General features: G+C 55.1%; 1 protein-coding gene across 6 annotated transcripts in view; it reads right to left on the reverse strand.

Moving 5' to 3' along the window:
- The window catches only part of CACNA2D2 (calcium voltage-gated channel auxiliary subunit alpha2delta 2), a 147,241-nt gene that overhangs the window by 22,557 nt on the left and 110,662 nt on the right, over nucleotides 1-14,022 (reverse strand). For all 6 annotated transcript variants that reach the window (XM_075287574.1, XM_075287573.1, XM_075287570.1 and 3 more), the window contains exons 5-16: nucleotides 12,894-12,938; nucleotides 12,678-12,816; nucleotides 10,870-11,001; nucleotides 10,708-10,765; nucleotides 9,459-9,509; nucleotides 7,667-7,766; nucleotides 7,414-7,572; nucleotides 6,146-6,253; nucleotides 3,071-3,149; nucleotides 2,947-2,996; nucleotides 2,720-2,809; nucleotides 2,526-2,609 (exon numbers count right to left, since the gene is read on the reverse strand). In XM_075287574.1, coding sequence (XP_075143675.1) covers nucleotides 2,526-2,609; nucleotides 2,720-2,809; nucleotides 2,947-2,996; nucleotides 3,071-3,149; nucleotides 6,146-6,253; nucleotides 7,414-7,572; nucleotides 7,667-7,766; nucleotides 9,459-9,509; nucleotides 10,708-10,765; nucleotides 10,870-11,001; nucleotides 12,678-12,816; nucleotides 12,894-12,938 — 1,095 coding nt within the window. The remainder of the gene's footprint in view (nucleotides 1-2,525; nucleotides 2,610-2,719; nucleotides 2,810-2,946; nucleotides 2,997-3,070; nucleotides 3,150-6,145; nucleotides 6,254-7,413; nucleotides 7,573-7,666; nucleotides 7,767-9,458; nucleotides 9,510-10,707; nucleotides 10,766-10,869; nucleotides 11,002-12,677; nucleotides 12,817-12,893; nucleotides 12,939-14,022) is intronic.

The raw sequence follows: 14,022 nt of genomic DNA on the forward strand, positions 1-14,022 counted from the left end.
AGTGGTGACTGTATAATCTGTATGTAGTGAGCTCCCCCTAGTGGTGACTGTATAATCTGTATGTAGTGAGCTCCCCCTAGTGGTGACTGTATAATCTGTATGTAGTGAGCGCCCCCTAGTGGTGACTGTATAATCTGTATGTAGTGAGCTCCTCCTAGTGGTGACTGTATAATCTGTATGTAGTGAGCTCCTCCTAGTGGTGACTGTATAATCTGTATGTAGTGAGCTCCCCCTAGTGGTGACTGTATAATCTGTATGTAGTGAGCTCCTCCTAGTGGTGACTGTATAATCTGTATGTAGTGAGCTCCTCCTAGTGGTGACTGTATAATCTGTATGTAGTGAGCTCCTCCTAGTGGTGACTGTATAATCTGTATGTAGTGAGCTCCCCCTAGTGGTGACTGTATATACTGTATGTAGTGAGCTCCCCCTAGTGGTGACTGTATAACCTGTATGTAGTGAGCTCCCCCTAGTGGTGACTGTATAATCTGTATGTAGTGAGCTCCCCCTAGTGGTGACTGTATAATCTGTATGTAGTGACCTCCCTCTAGTGGTGACTGTATAACCTGTATGTAGTGCGCTCCCCCTAGTGGTGACTGTATAACCTGTATGTAGTGAGCTCCCCCTAGTGGTGACTGTATAATCTGCATGTAGTGAGCTCCCCCTAGTGGTGACTGTATAATCTGTATGTAGTGAGCTCCTCCTAGTGGTGACTGTATAATCTGTATGTAGTGAGCTCCCCCTAGTGGTGACTGTATAATCTGTATGTAGTGAGCTCCCCCTAGTGGTGACTGTATAATCTGTATGTAATGAGCTCCCTCTAGTGGTGACTGTATAATCTGTATGTAGTGAGCTCCCCCTAGTGGTGACTGTATAATCTGTATGTAGTGAGCTCCCCCTAGTGGTGACTGTATAATCTGTATGTAGTGAGCGCCCCCTAGTGGTGACTGTATAATCTGTATGTAGTGCGCTCCCCCTAGTGGTGACTGTATAACCTGTATGTAGTGAGCTCCCCCTAGTGGTGACTGTATAATCTGCATGTAGTGAGCTCCCCCTAGTGGTGACTGTATAATCTGTATGTAGTGAGCTCCTCCTAGTGGTGACTGTATAATCTGTATGTAGTGAGCTCCCCCTAGTGGTGACTGTATAATCTGTATGTAGTGAGCTCCCCCTAGTGGTGACTGTATAATCTGTATGTAATGAGCTCCCTCTAGTGGTGACTGTATAATCTGTATGTAGTGAGCTCCCCCTAGTGGTGACTGTATAATCTGTATGTACTGAGCGCCCCCTAGTGGTGACTGTATAATCTGTATGTAGTGAGCTCCTCCTAGTGGTGACTGTATAATCTGTATGTAGTGAGCTCCTCCTAGTGGTGACTATATAATCTGTATGTAGTGAGCTCCCCCTAGTGGTGACTGTATAATCTGTATGTAGTGAGCTCCTCCTAGTGGTGACTGTATAATCTGTATGTAGTGAGCTCCTCCTAGTGGTGACTGTATAATCTGTATGTAGTGAGCTCCTCCTAGTGGTGACTGTATAATCTGTATGTAGTGAGCTCCTCCTAGTGGTGACTGTATAATCTGTATGTAGTGAGCTCCTCCTAGTGGTGACTGTATATTCTGTATGTAGTGAGCTCCTCCTAGTGGTGACTGTATAATCTGTATGTAGTGAGCTCCCCCTAGTGGTGACTGTATAATCTGTATGTAGTGAGCTCCTCCTAGTGGTGACTGTATAATCTGTATGTAGTGAGCTCCCCCTAGTGGTGACTGTATAATCTGTATGTAGTGAGCTCCTCCTAGTGGTGACTGTATAATCTGTATGTAGTGAGCTCCCCCTAGTAGTGACTGTATAATCTGTATGTAGTGAGCTCCTCCTAGTGGTGACTGTATAATCTGTATGTAGTGATCTCCCCCTAGTGGTGAGCGTATAATCTGTATGTAGTGAGCTCCTCCTAGTGGTGACTGTATAATCTGTATGTAGTGAGCTCCCCCTAGTGGTGACTGTATAATCTGTATGTAGTGAGCTCCCTGTAGTGGTGAATGTATAATCTGTATGTAGTGAGCTCCCCCTAGTGGTGATTGTATAATCTGTATGTAGTGAGCTCCCCCTAGTGGTGACTGTATAATCTGTATGTAGTGAGCGCCCCTATGTGGTGACTGTATAATCTGTATGTAGTGAGCTCCTCCTAGTGGTGACTGTATAACCTGTATGTAGTGAGCTCCCCCTAGTAGTGACTGTATAATCTGTATGTAGTGAGCTCCCCCTAGTGGTGACTGTATAATCTGTATGTAGTGAGCTCCCCCTAGTGGTGACTGTATATTCTGTATGTAGTGAGCTCCCCCTAGTGGTGACTGTATAATCTGTATGTAGTGAGCTCCCCCTAGTGGTGACTGTATAATCTGTATGTAGTGAGCTCCCCCTAGTGGTGATTGTATAATCTGTATGTAGTGAGCTCCTCCTAGTGGTGACTGTATAATCTGTATGTAGTGAGCTCCCCCTAGTGGCGGCTTCTTTGCCGGCTTTCTCACCTTGCTGGGGTTTCCAGACTCATCGGGTCCAGAAGACGTCAGGTTGAATACGGGCAGAGTTCCAGTCACCACCAGACCCAGACCCTGCAGAGGACAATAGCAGTGAGAGATGGGTGAATGGGCTCAGGGCGAGGGTACAATGAAACAGAATGGCGCTTCTATATGCGGTCTCCAGGGGGCGCCGCACTCCTCACCAGCGCATCCTGGTAGACGTTCGTCCATTGAACCTGCTTTGCTTCATTTCCAGCCAGAACCATCGGACGCCCGAGAACATCAAGATATTCCTGAATCACCCCAAAAAGGAGAAGGAAGCAAAAAACAATTATCACAATAAAGGAGTCACCCCAAATTACAGGAGGCAGAATGATTGGAGTATGACATCCCGATACCTCGCCCCGCCCCCAAGATGTTCCCTCTGTACCTGCGTGTTTATGCGAATCGCTCCGATAGACGGGATTTCAAAATAATAGCCTGTAAAGATGAAGACAGTGAGACACATTGTGACGCCATATTGAATTATATGCAGAATGGGCGGGAACACTTACCCTTGTTGGCGCACGCCATCCACTGCAGGGGGGTGACATCGTAATTGTGCTGCCCGACCGAAAACGTGAAAACGCGAACCTGCGTGGGAGTGAAGAGAACAACAGTGCTCAGGACAGACTATGGAGGGGCCGTCACACCGACCGAGGAGCGGCCGTCACACCGACCGAGGAGCGGCCGTCACACCGACCGAGGAGCGGCCGTCACACCGACCGAGGAGCGGCCGTCACACCGACAGAGGAGCGGCCGTCACACCGACAGAGGAGCGGCCGTCACACCGACAGAGGAGGGGCCGTCACACCCACAGAGGAGCGCCCGTCACACCGACAGAGGAGCGCCCGTCACACCGACAGAGGAGCGCCCGTCACACCGACAGAGGAGCGGCCGTCACACCGACAGAGGAGCGGCCGTCACACCCACAGAGGAGCGGCCGTCACACCCACAGAGGAGGGGCCGTCACACCGACAGAGGAGCGCCCGTCACACCGACAGAGGAGCGCCCGTCACACCGACAGAGGAGCGCCCGTCACACCGACAGAGGAGCGGCCGTCACACCCACAGAGGAGGGGCCGTCACACCGACAGAGGAGCGCCCGTCACACCGACAGAGGAGCGCCCGTCACACCGACAGAGGAGCGCCCGTCACACCGACAGAGGAGCGCCCGTCACACCGACAGAGGAGCGCCCGTCACACCGACAGAGGAGCGCCCGTCACACCGACAGAGGAGCGGCCGTCACACCCACAGAGGAGGGGCCGTCACACCGACAGAGGAGCGGCCGTCACACCCACAGAGGAGGGGCCGTCACACCGACAGAGGAGCGCCCGTCACACCGACAGAGGAGCGCCCGTCACACCGACAGAGGAGGGGCCGTCACACCGACAGAGGAGCGGCCGTCACACCGACAGAGGAGGGGCCGTCACACCGACAGAGGAGCGCCCGTCACACCGACAGAGGAGCGGCCGTCACACCGACAGAGGAGCGGCCGTCACACCGACAGAGGAGCGGCCGTCACACCGACAGAGGAGCGGCCGTCACACCGACAGAGGAGCGGCCGTCACACCGACAGAGGAGCGGCCGTCACACCGACAGAGGAGCGGCCGTCACACCGACAGAGGAGCGGCCGTCACACCGACAGAGGAGCGGCCGTCACACCGACAGAGGAGCGGCCGTCACACCGACAGAGGAGCGGCCGTCACACCGACAGAGGAGGGGCCGTCACACCGACAGAGGAACGCCCGTCACACCTACAGAGGAGCGCCCGTCACACCGACAGAGGAGGAGCCGTCACACCGACAGAGGAGCGCCCGTCACACCGACAGAGGAGCGCCCGTCACACCGACAGAGGAGGGGCCGTCACACCGACAGAGGAGGGGCCGTCACACCGACAGAGGAGCGGCCGTCACACCGACAGAGGAGCGCCCGTCACACCGACAGAGGAGCGCCCGTCACACCGACAGAGGAGCGCCCGTCACACCGACAGAGGAGCGCCCGTCACACCGACAGAGGAGCGCCCGTCACACCGACAGAGGAGGGGCCGTCACACCGACAGAGGAGCGCCCGTCACACCGACAGAGGAGCGCCCGTCACACCGACAGAGGAGGGGCCGTCACACCGACAGAGGAGCGGCCGTCACACCGACAGAGGAGGGGCCGTCACACCGACAGAGGAGCGCCCGTCACACCGACAGAGGAGCGGCCGTCACACCGACAGAGGAGGGGCCGTCACACCGACAGAGGAGGGGCCGTCACACCGACAGAGGAGCGGCCGTCACACCGACAGAGGAGCGCCCGTTACACCGACAGAGGAGGGGCCGTCACACCGACAGAGGAGGAGCCGTCACACCGACAGAGGAGGGGCCGTCACACCGACAGAGGAACGCCCGTCACACCTACAGAGGAGCGCCCGTCACACCGACAGAGGAGGAGCCGTCACACCGACAGAGGAGCGCCCGTCACACCGACAGAGGAGCGCCCGTCACACCGACAGAGGAGGGGCCGTCACACCGACAGAGGAGGGGCCGTCACACCGACAGAGGAGCGGCCGTCACACCGACAGAGGAGCGCCCGTTACACCGACAGAGGAGGGGCCGTCACACCGACAGAGGAGGGGCCGTCACACCGACAGAGGAGCGGCCGTCACACCGACAGAGGAGGAGCCGTCACACCGACAGAGGAGCGCCCGTCACACCGACAGAGGAGGGGCCGTCACACCGACAGAGGAGGGGCCGTCACACCGACAGAGGAGCGGCCGTTACACCGACAGAGGAGCGGCCGTCACACCGACAGAGGAGCGCCCGTTACACCGACAGAGGAGGGGCCGTCACACCGACAGAGGAGGGGCCGTCACACCGACAGAGGAGCGGCCGTCACACCGACAGAGGAGGAGCCGTCACACCGACAGAGGAGCGCCCGTCACACCGACAGAGGAGGAGCCGTCACACCGACAGAGGAGCGCCCGTCACACCGACAGAGGAGCGGCCGTCACACCGACAGAGGAGCGCCCGTCACACCGACAGAGGAGCGCAAGTCACACCCACAGAGGAGCGCCCGTCACACACCGACAGAGGAGCGCCCGTCACACACCGACAGAGGAGCGCCCGTCACACACCGACAGAGGAGCGCCCGTCACACACCGACAGAGGAGCGCCCGTCACACACCGACAGAGGAGCGCCCGTCACACACCGACAGAGGAGCGCCCGTCACACACCGACAGAGGAGGGGCCGTCACACCGACAGAGGAGCGCCCGACACACCGACAGAGGAGCGGCCGTCACACCGACAGAGGAGCGGCCGTCACACCGACAGAGGAGGGGCCGTCACACCCACAGAGGAGCGGCCGTCACACCGACAGAGGAGCGGCCGTCACACACCGACAGAGGAGGGGCCGTCACACCGACAGAGGAACGCCCGTCACACCAACAGAGGAGCGCCCGTCACACACCGACAGAGGAGGGGCCGTCACACCGACAGAGGAGCGGCCGTTACACCGACAGAGGAGCGGCCGTTACACCGACAGAGGAGCGCCCGACACACCGACAGAGGAGGAGCCGTCACACCGACAGAGGAGCGCCACTTACCGTTTTGTTTGGCCAATTGTATTTCTCAAACACGTCCTGAACCCGATCCTCGCCGCCGTCCGTGAACATCATTATCATCTTATTACAATTCGCACGAGTGACGTTAGTCTGTGACAAGGAAAGAAAGAAAGAAAGGAGTGACCCCTGCTGGTGACAGTGATGTAGTGCATGTGACAGTGACTCCTGCTGGTGACAGTGATGTAGTGCATGTGACAGTGACTCCTGCTGGTGACAGTGATGTAGTGCATGTGACAGTGACCCCTGCTGGTGACAGTGATGTAGTGCATGTGACAGTGACCCCTGCTGGTGACAGTGATGTAGTGCATGTGACAGTGACCCCTGCTGGTGAGAATGATTTAGTGCATGTGACAGTGACTCCTGCTGGTGACAGTGATGTAGTGCATGTGACAGTGACTCCTGCTGGTGACAGTGATGTAGTGCATGTGACAGTGACTCCTGCTGGTGACAGTGATGTAGTGCATGTGACAGTGACTCCTGCTGGTGACAGTGATGTAGTGCATGTGACAGTGACTCCTGCTGGTGACAGTGATGTAGTGCATGTGACAGTGACTCCTGCTGGTGACAGCGATGTAGTGCATGTGACAGTGACTCCTGCTGGTGACAGTGATGTAGTGCATGTGACAGTGACCCCTGCTGGTGACAGTGATGTAGTGCATGTGACAGTGACCCCTGCTGGTGACAGTGATGTAGTGCATGTGACAGTGACCCCTGCTGGTGACAATGATGTAGTGCATGTGACAGTGACTCCTGCTGGTGACAATGATGTAGTGCATGTGACAGTGACCCCTGCTGGTGAGAATGATTTAGTGCATGTGACAGTGACTCCTGCTGGTGACAGTGATGTAGTGCATGTGACAGTGACTCCTGCTGGTGACAGTGATGTAGTGCATGTGACAGTGACTCCTGCTGGTGACAGTGATGTAGTGCATGTGACAGTGACTCCTGCTGGTGACAATGATGTAGTGCATGTGACAGTGACCCCTGCTGGTGACAGTGATGTAGTGCATGTGACAGTGACCCCTGCTGGTGACAATGATGTAGTGCATGTGACAGTGACCCCTGCTGGTGACAGTGATGTAGTGCATGTGACAGTGACCCCTGCTGGTGACAGTGATGTAGTGCATGTGACAGTGACCCCTGCTGGTGACAGTGATGTAGTGCATGTGACAGTGACCCCTGCTGGTGACAGTGATGTAGTGCATGTGACACCAATAATTCCTGGTGCGGTTTTCCTCCGACTCACTCACATTCTGGAGCTGGCTGAAGGCGTACTCAAATCCTGCCTTGTAGTCCGTCGTTCCTCGCGCCACCATGTCCTGCACGGCTTCCTTGATCACTTTTTTATTTCGGACATTGGCCTGGACTAGTTGCCGGAAGCAGGACACAGGCTCCGCCTTCTCATGGAACTGCGGACAAGGCAAATTATTACTGTGATGTATATAATGTATCTCATAGACAGCGGGGGAGGGGGCCATGATCTGCAGAGAACGTGTCACTTACCGAGGCCACGGTCACATAGTCATCATCAGACAGGGTGTCCAACATCTCCATGACAGACGTCTTCATGAGCTTCAGAGTCAGACCACTCACACTGCCGCTCCTGGAACACACAGGTATATACTATATACTGTGTATATGCCATACAGCCATATACACACTGCACAGTCACATACTCTTGTGTATAGCTGCAGCTCTCCTGCTTCCTCTCTACCAGTCTAGGTGTCAGTCTTTACTATAGTTCTAGCATTCTATTCATGAGCCACATAGAAACGTGACATCGGCCCCTCCTGAACACCCGGAGAGATGAATCTATAGCAGAATATCTGTCTGTGGCCCCTGTAATGGCGGCTCTTCCCCCTCAACTACTCTTAACTAATCCTCATCACTATTCAGCCGCCACATTGAGGCCTGTCACCACGGTTACATATTATTGGCGCTCGCTGCCGACTGTCCTGACATCGAACTGATCACTGGGGGAGGGGGAGGACACCAAGAGGGACGGAGCAAAGCAGCCTGTATATACCATGTCTGAGAGGTAGTCACAGCCCCGCCCCCTGCATATACCATGTCTGAGAGGTAGTCACAGCCCCGCCCCCTGCATATACCATGTCTGAGAGGTAGTCACAGCCCCGCCCCCTGTCTATATCATGTCTGAGAGGTAGTCACAGCCCCGCCCCCTGTCTATATCATGTCTGAGAGGTAGTCACAGCCCTGCCCCCTGTTACTGACAACCAGCCTGTATATACCATGTCTGAGAGGTAGTCACAGCCCCACCCCCTGTATATATCATGTCTGAGAGGTAGTCACAGCCCCGCCCCCTGTCTATATCATGTCTGAGAGGTAGTCACAGCCCCGCCCCCTGTATATATCATGTCTGAGAGGTAGTCACAGCCCTGCCCCCTGTTACTGACAACCAGCCTGTATATACCATGTCTGAGAGGTAGTCACAGCCCCGCCCCCTGTATATATCATGTCTGAGAGGTAGTCACAGCCCCGCCCCCTGTCTATATCATGTCTGAGAGGTAGTCACAGCTCCGCCCCCTGTATATATCATGTCTGAGAGGTAGTCACAGCCCTGCCCCCTGTTACTGACAACCAGCCTGTATATACCATGTCTGAGAGGTAGTCACAGCCCCGCCCCCTGTATATATCATGTCTGAGAGGTAGTCACAGCCCCGCCCCCTGTCTATATCATGTCTGAGAGGTAGTCACAGCTCCGCCCCCTGTATATATCATGTCTGAGAGGTAGTCACAGCCCTGCCCCCTGTTACTGACAACCAGCCTGTATATACTATGTCTGAGAGGTAGTCGCAGCCCCGCCCCCTGTATATATCATGTCTGAGAGGTAGTCACAGCCCCGCCCCCTGTATATATCATGTCTGGGAGGTAGTCAGAGCCCCGCCCCCTGTATATATCATGTCTGAGAGGTAGTCACAGCCCCGCCCCCTGTATATATCATGTCTGGGAGGTAGTCAGAGCCCCGCCCCCTGTATATATCATGTCTGAGAGGTAGTCACAGCCCCGCCCCCTGTATATACTATGTCTGAGAGGTAGTCACAGCCCCGCCCCCTGTATATACTATGTCTGAGAGGTAGTCACAGCCCCGCCCCCTCTTGCTCTTAGTCTCTTCGCTCTCCGTGCTGCAGTATTACATGTGGAGTCCTGTAATCTCCTTGTGCTGTGGAGCGTCTCCATGTTCCTCTGTTGCTCAGGTTGTCACAGCCCCGCCCCCCGATGATGACATCACTGATCTAATGCTATAGGTCTCTTCTGTCAGGTCTTCCATACTTACACATCTACGATGATCACCATGTCCTTTGGAGATGACGCCCCCTGGATGTACCTAGGAGACAGGCGACATCATCAGGTCACAGCAGCAAAGACACCAATCAATATCTAATAATATGCCGTATGTTCACATGATCTAATCCTCCATATATAGGCATATTGAACTGAGAGGGGAGAACGCCAGCCCCTCCCCCTCCTGTACCCTCCTCCATTCTGTCCCACCCCCTCCCCTTATATTATATAGACAGATATAAAAATGGCGATGACCGTACCATTCCCACATATTGTGCATCACCGCCAACGTCAGACGCGCCTGGGGCCATGTTCCGTGTGTGGCTGGGTAACAAGAACATGGCGGTCACTCAGCCCCGCCCCTTTAGTCAGTATTTGGCACTTCCTGTTGTACTCTGCTGATCAATATGGCGGACATATCAGGATTCCCTCCGTATTTGTCTGCCGCACATCCCTTCCCCCGACAATCATCACTGAATGTTTACCAACTTAATCGCGTCTTCTATTAAAAACACGAAGCCGTCGCGGCGGCGGCGGCAGAACATATACATAACAATGTACACACCAGCGGCCTCAGGTGCCGGCGTCGATGTTTGAGGCATTTTCCAGCGGCAATGATGCGTGAAATGAAAATTGGACAGGGGTGCTCAGAGGTGCGCGAGACGGCGAGGAGACAGAAGAACGCACACACAGCTGGCGACAACCGGGCAGAATCATCAGGAAATCGCAACATTGTTGTAATGTCTGAGGCTACAATGTAACAAGTGTATCAAAATAGTGGAGCTCAGGGGCGTGGCTATAGGGGCGTGGCTATAGGGGGCAGAGTACCACAGGAAATACACCATTGCTCTAAGCAGGGCCCCATTATAGATCGAGCCCGGGGTCCAGGGGGGTTACACCTCTGCTGGTGCCCCCTACAGGTGGCAAGTCTGGAGAACTGGAGGCGCCCAATAAAACCAGCGTGCGACGCAGGACGCCATTATTAGCAATAACCCAAAGCATCGAATACAAGATCTTGCCTGCTGTCAGTGAATGGAAACGACCAGAGCTGAGGGTTTGTTACAGATCGTCTGCGAGCCTGGACCGATTGTAACAAACAGGACACAAGGCAGGTGTGAACTGCTGCCATGTCTGGTGAATCTAGCGGGGAAGTAACTGTAACAAACCCTCAGAAGCTCGCATTCCCTGACAGCAGAGATCGGGGGTATATTAGGGTACAGGGGAGACCCCGCTGTACTCACCAGGGCCGCCGGCGGACATCGTACAGGTCGATCTTACTGGGTGCCCTCCATGGGGTGGCTGCGTGGACAGAGAGCACGGTTAGAACCAATCTACTCCATCACAGCCCCTTACCCTCAGTACCTTGCAGTGGTCACCAGCACCCGGCAGGGGGCAGCACTTACCTGGGTAGTAGCGGGTCACACCGGTGGCGCTGCCAAACACCTGCCACAGCAACGTGGGGTCCTCTTGGCGATTCTGGATAAATACGTTTTCTAAAGCATCCGTCCAATTCAGCTCATTCAGGATGACGGTAGCTGAGGAGACACAACGGGGAGGAGAGGGGTCAGCAAAGGGGTCACTGGGGTCAGCAGGAAACCACATAGAGGGTCACCAGGCGTCTGCATAGGAGGTTATCAGCGTTAGCGGGGACAAGCACAAGGGATCAAAGAGGTCTGCACAGGGGTCCCTGAGGTCAGCTGGGGCTGAATAGAAGGTCATTGGGGTAAAAATGGGTCTGCAGAGAGTCACTGAGGTCAGTAGGATCTGCATAAAGGGTCTGAATAGCCCCCTAACCCTGGGGTCTGCAGAGGGTCACTGAGGTCAGTAGGATCTGCACAAAGGGTCTGCGTAGCCCCTTAACCCTGGGGTCTGCAGAGAGTCACTGAGGTCAGTAGGATCTGCACAAAGGGTCTGCGTAGCCCCTTAACCCTGGGGTCTGCAGAGAGTCACTGAGGTCAGTAGGATCTGCACAAAGGGTCTGCATAGCCCCTTAACCCTGGGGTCTGCAGAGGGTCACTGAGGTCAGTAGGATCTGCACAAAGGGTCTGCGTAGCCCCCTAACCCTGGGGTCTGCAGAGAGTCACTGAGGTCAGTAGGATCTGCACAAAGGGTCTGCGTAGCCCCCTAACCCTGGGGTCTGCAGAGGGTCACTGAAGGACCTCGGGGTCTGCACAAAGGGTCTGCATAGCCCCCTAACCCTGGGGTCTGCAGAGAGTCACTGAGGGTCATCGGGGTCTGCACAAAGGGTCTGCATAGCCCCCTAACCCTGGGGTCTGCAGAGAGTCACTGAGGGTCATCGGGGTCTGCACAAAGGGTCTGCATAGCCCCCTAACCCTGGGGTCTGCAGAGAGTCACTGAGGGTCATCGGGGTCTGCACAAAGGGTCTGCATAGCCCCCTAACCCTGGGGTCTGCAGAGAGTCACTGAGGGTCATCGGGGTCTGCACAAAGGGTCTGCGTAGACCCCTAACCCTGGGGTCTGCAGAGGGTCACTGAAGGTCCTCGGGGTCTGCACAAAGGGTCTGCATAGCCCCCTAACCCTGGGGTCTGCAGAGAGTCACTGAGGGTCAGTAGGATCTGCACAAAGGGTCTGCGTAGCCCCCTAACCCTGGGGTCTGCAGAGAGTCACTGAGGGTCATCGGGGTCTGCACAAAGGGTCTGCATAGCCCCCTAACCCTGGGGTCTGCAGAGAGTCACTGAGGGTCATCGGGGTCTGCACAAAGGGTCTGCGTAGACCCCTAACCCTGGGGTCTGCAGAGGGTCACTGAAGGTCCTCGGGGTCTGCACAAAGGGTCTGCATAGCCCCCTAACCCTGGGGTCTGCAGAGGGTCACTGAAGGTCCTCGGGGTCTGCACAGGAGGGAATGACATGATGCAAAAGATGAAAAATCTATCCAGGAGGCGGGGTCAGTGTGTGTGGGGGGATTGGGGTTCACTTGCTATAGATTGAGGGTAATGTACCATATCCAGCTTGTTACAATGTATCAGTGCAGACAATGCTCTGTGAGCTGCACATACACTGTAACAAACCTTCAGCTGTTTGCAGCGCTCGGCAGAGATCGAGGAGGAAGGTCCAGACATTTGTCTACATTGCAGGTCTCCTGTTTTGTTACACTGTGTTAGGACCCCACAGCCGCTCACCACCCCCCACCCCAGAACACTACAACTACCAGCATGCCCTGAGGATCGGATCACATGACCCTGCCGCACTCACAGCCCTTGTAGATGTCGGTGGGGATCTGCACGGCCGTGTACGAGTAATTCACTCTGGTCCTAAAGTTTGGATCCTCAGTGAACTCTAACTTCAGAGAATTCGATGGTTCCCGCGGCTCCTCCTCGCCCTCCGGATCGTCCTAAAAAGAGAAACACAATCAGCACAGAGCGGGGCGAGAAGCAGCCGAAGATCGCCCCAAAACCCCAAAATACTCACATATTCCGTGTCTGCCTTAGAGTCGTAATATTCAATATCTTCTTCCTGTAAAAAAAAGTAAGACAACTGTGAGATATGGAGAAGACACTCCTGAAATCCTCTGTGCTGCTGTGACCCTGCTCCTCTACTATGCGACCTCCTATAGTATCAGCACACTGCTCTCCTGAAATCCTCTGTGCTGCTGTGACCCTGCTCCTCCACTATGTAACCCAGTGACCTCCTCTATAAGATCAGCACACTCCTCTCCTGACATCCTCTGTACCGCTGTGACCCTGCTCCTCCACTATGTAACCCTGTGACCTCCTCTATAAGATCAGCACACTCCTCTCCTGACATCCTCTGTGCTGCTGTGACCCTGCTCCTCCACTATGTAACCCTGTGACCTCCTCTATAAGATCAGCACACTCTTCTCCTGACATCCTCTGTGCTGCTGTTCCTGTAATGTTGGGATTATAATACATGATATAATTTGTTCCTGGCTGGGGTTAATGATGATATAATTGCGGTTCTCTCCTCTCAGTGTGAACATGCGCTTACTTCCCTCCTCCGAGATGCTGTACACAAGGGGGGCGCTGAGGAGTCGGGGTGCACGTCCTTTCATGTACACAGCGCTGACCCCCCCCTCGGACACATGGTATCAGGACGAGCGTCTGACAGTAACAGATCATCGCGTGCTGCCGGCTGCAGAGTCTCGCTTCGTCTCTGTCTGTAGCGGCTCCATTGCATTGCTATTCCAGTCATTCATCGCCCCACTCCTGCACCGTCCCCCTCCTCCTCCTCGCCGCCGCCGTCTCCCCATCTCGCTGACCCCCCCTCCTCCCATCCCCCTCCTCTCCTCGCCCCGGAGCGTAATGAAACCTGACATTATATCAAACATTATAAAGACTCTCATTTGATGAAGATCATTCGTCAACACACAAACCTATTAACCAGCAGAAAAATCTGGCCGCGCGCCGCTCCCCGAGCACGTGCGCTGTGTATCTGAGAGCGACGCACCTCACGCCGCACACTCATTCCGACTGAAAATCACACGCGCCGCGCTCCCCACTACAGACATTCAGGTGAACTCAGCCCCAAGGTCATCACCAAGGACAAGACACAAATGTCACACTTAAACAACCGAACTTAT

Source organism: Leptodactylus fuscus, chromosome 9 (genome assembly GCF_031893055.1).
Source record: "Leptodactylus fuscus isolate aLepFus1 chromosome 9, aLepFus1.hap2, whole genome shotgun sequence".
Taxonomy (NCBI): Eukaryota; Metazoa; Chordata; class Amphibia; order Anura; family Leptodactylidae; genus Leptodactylus; species Leptodactylus fuscus.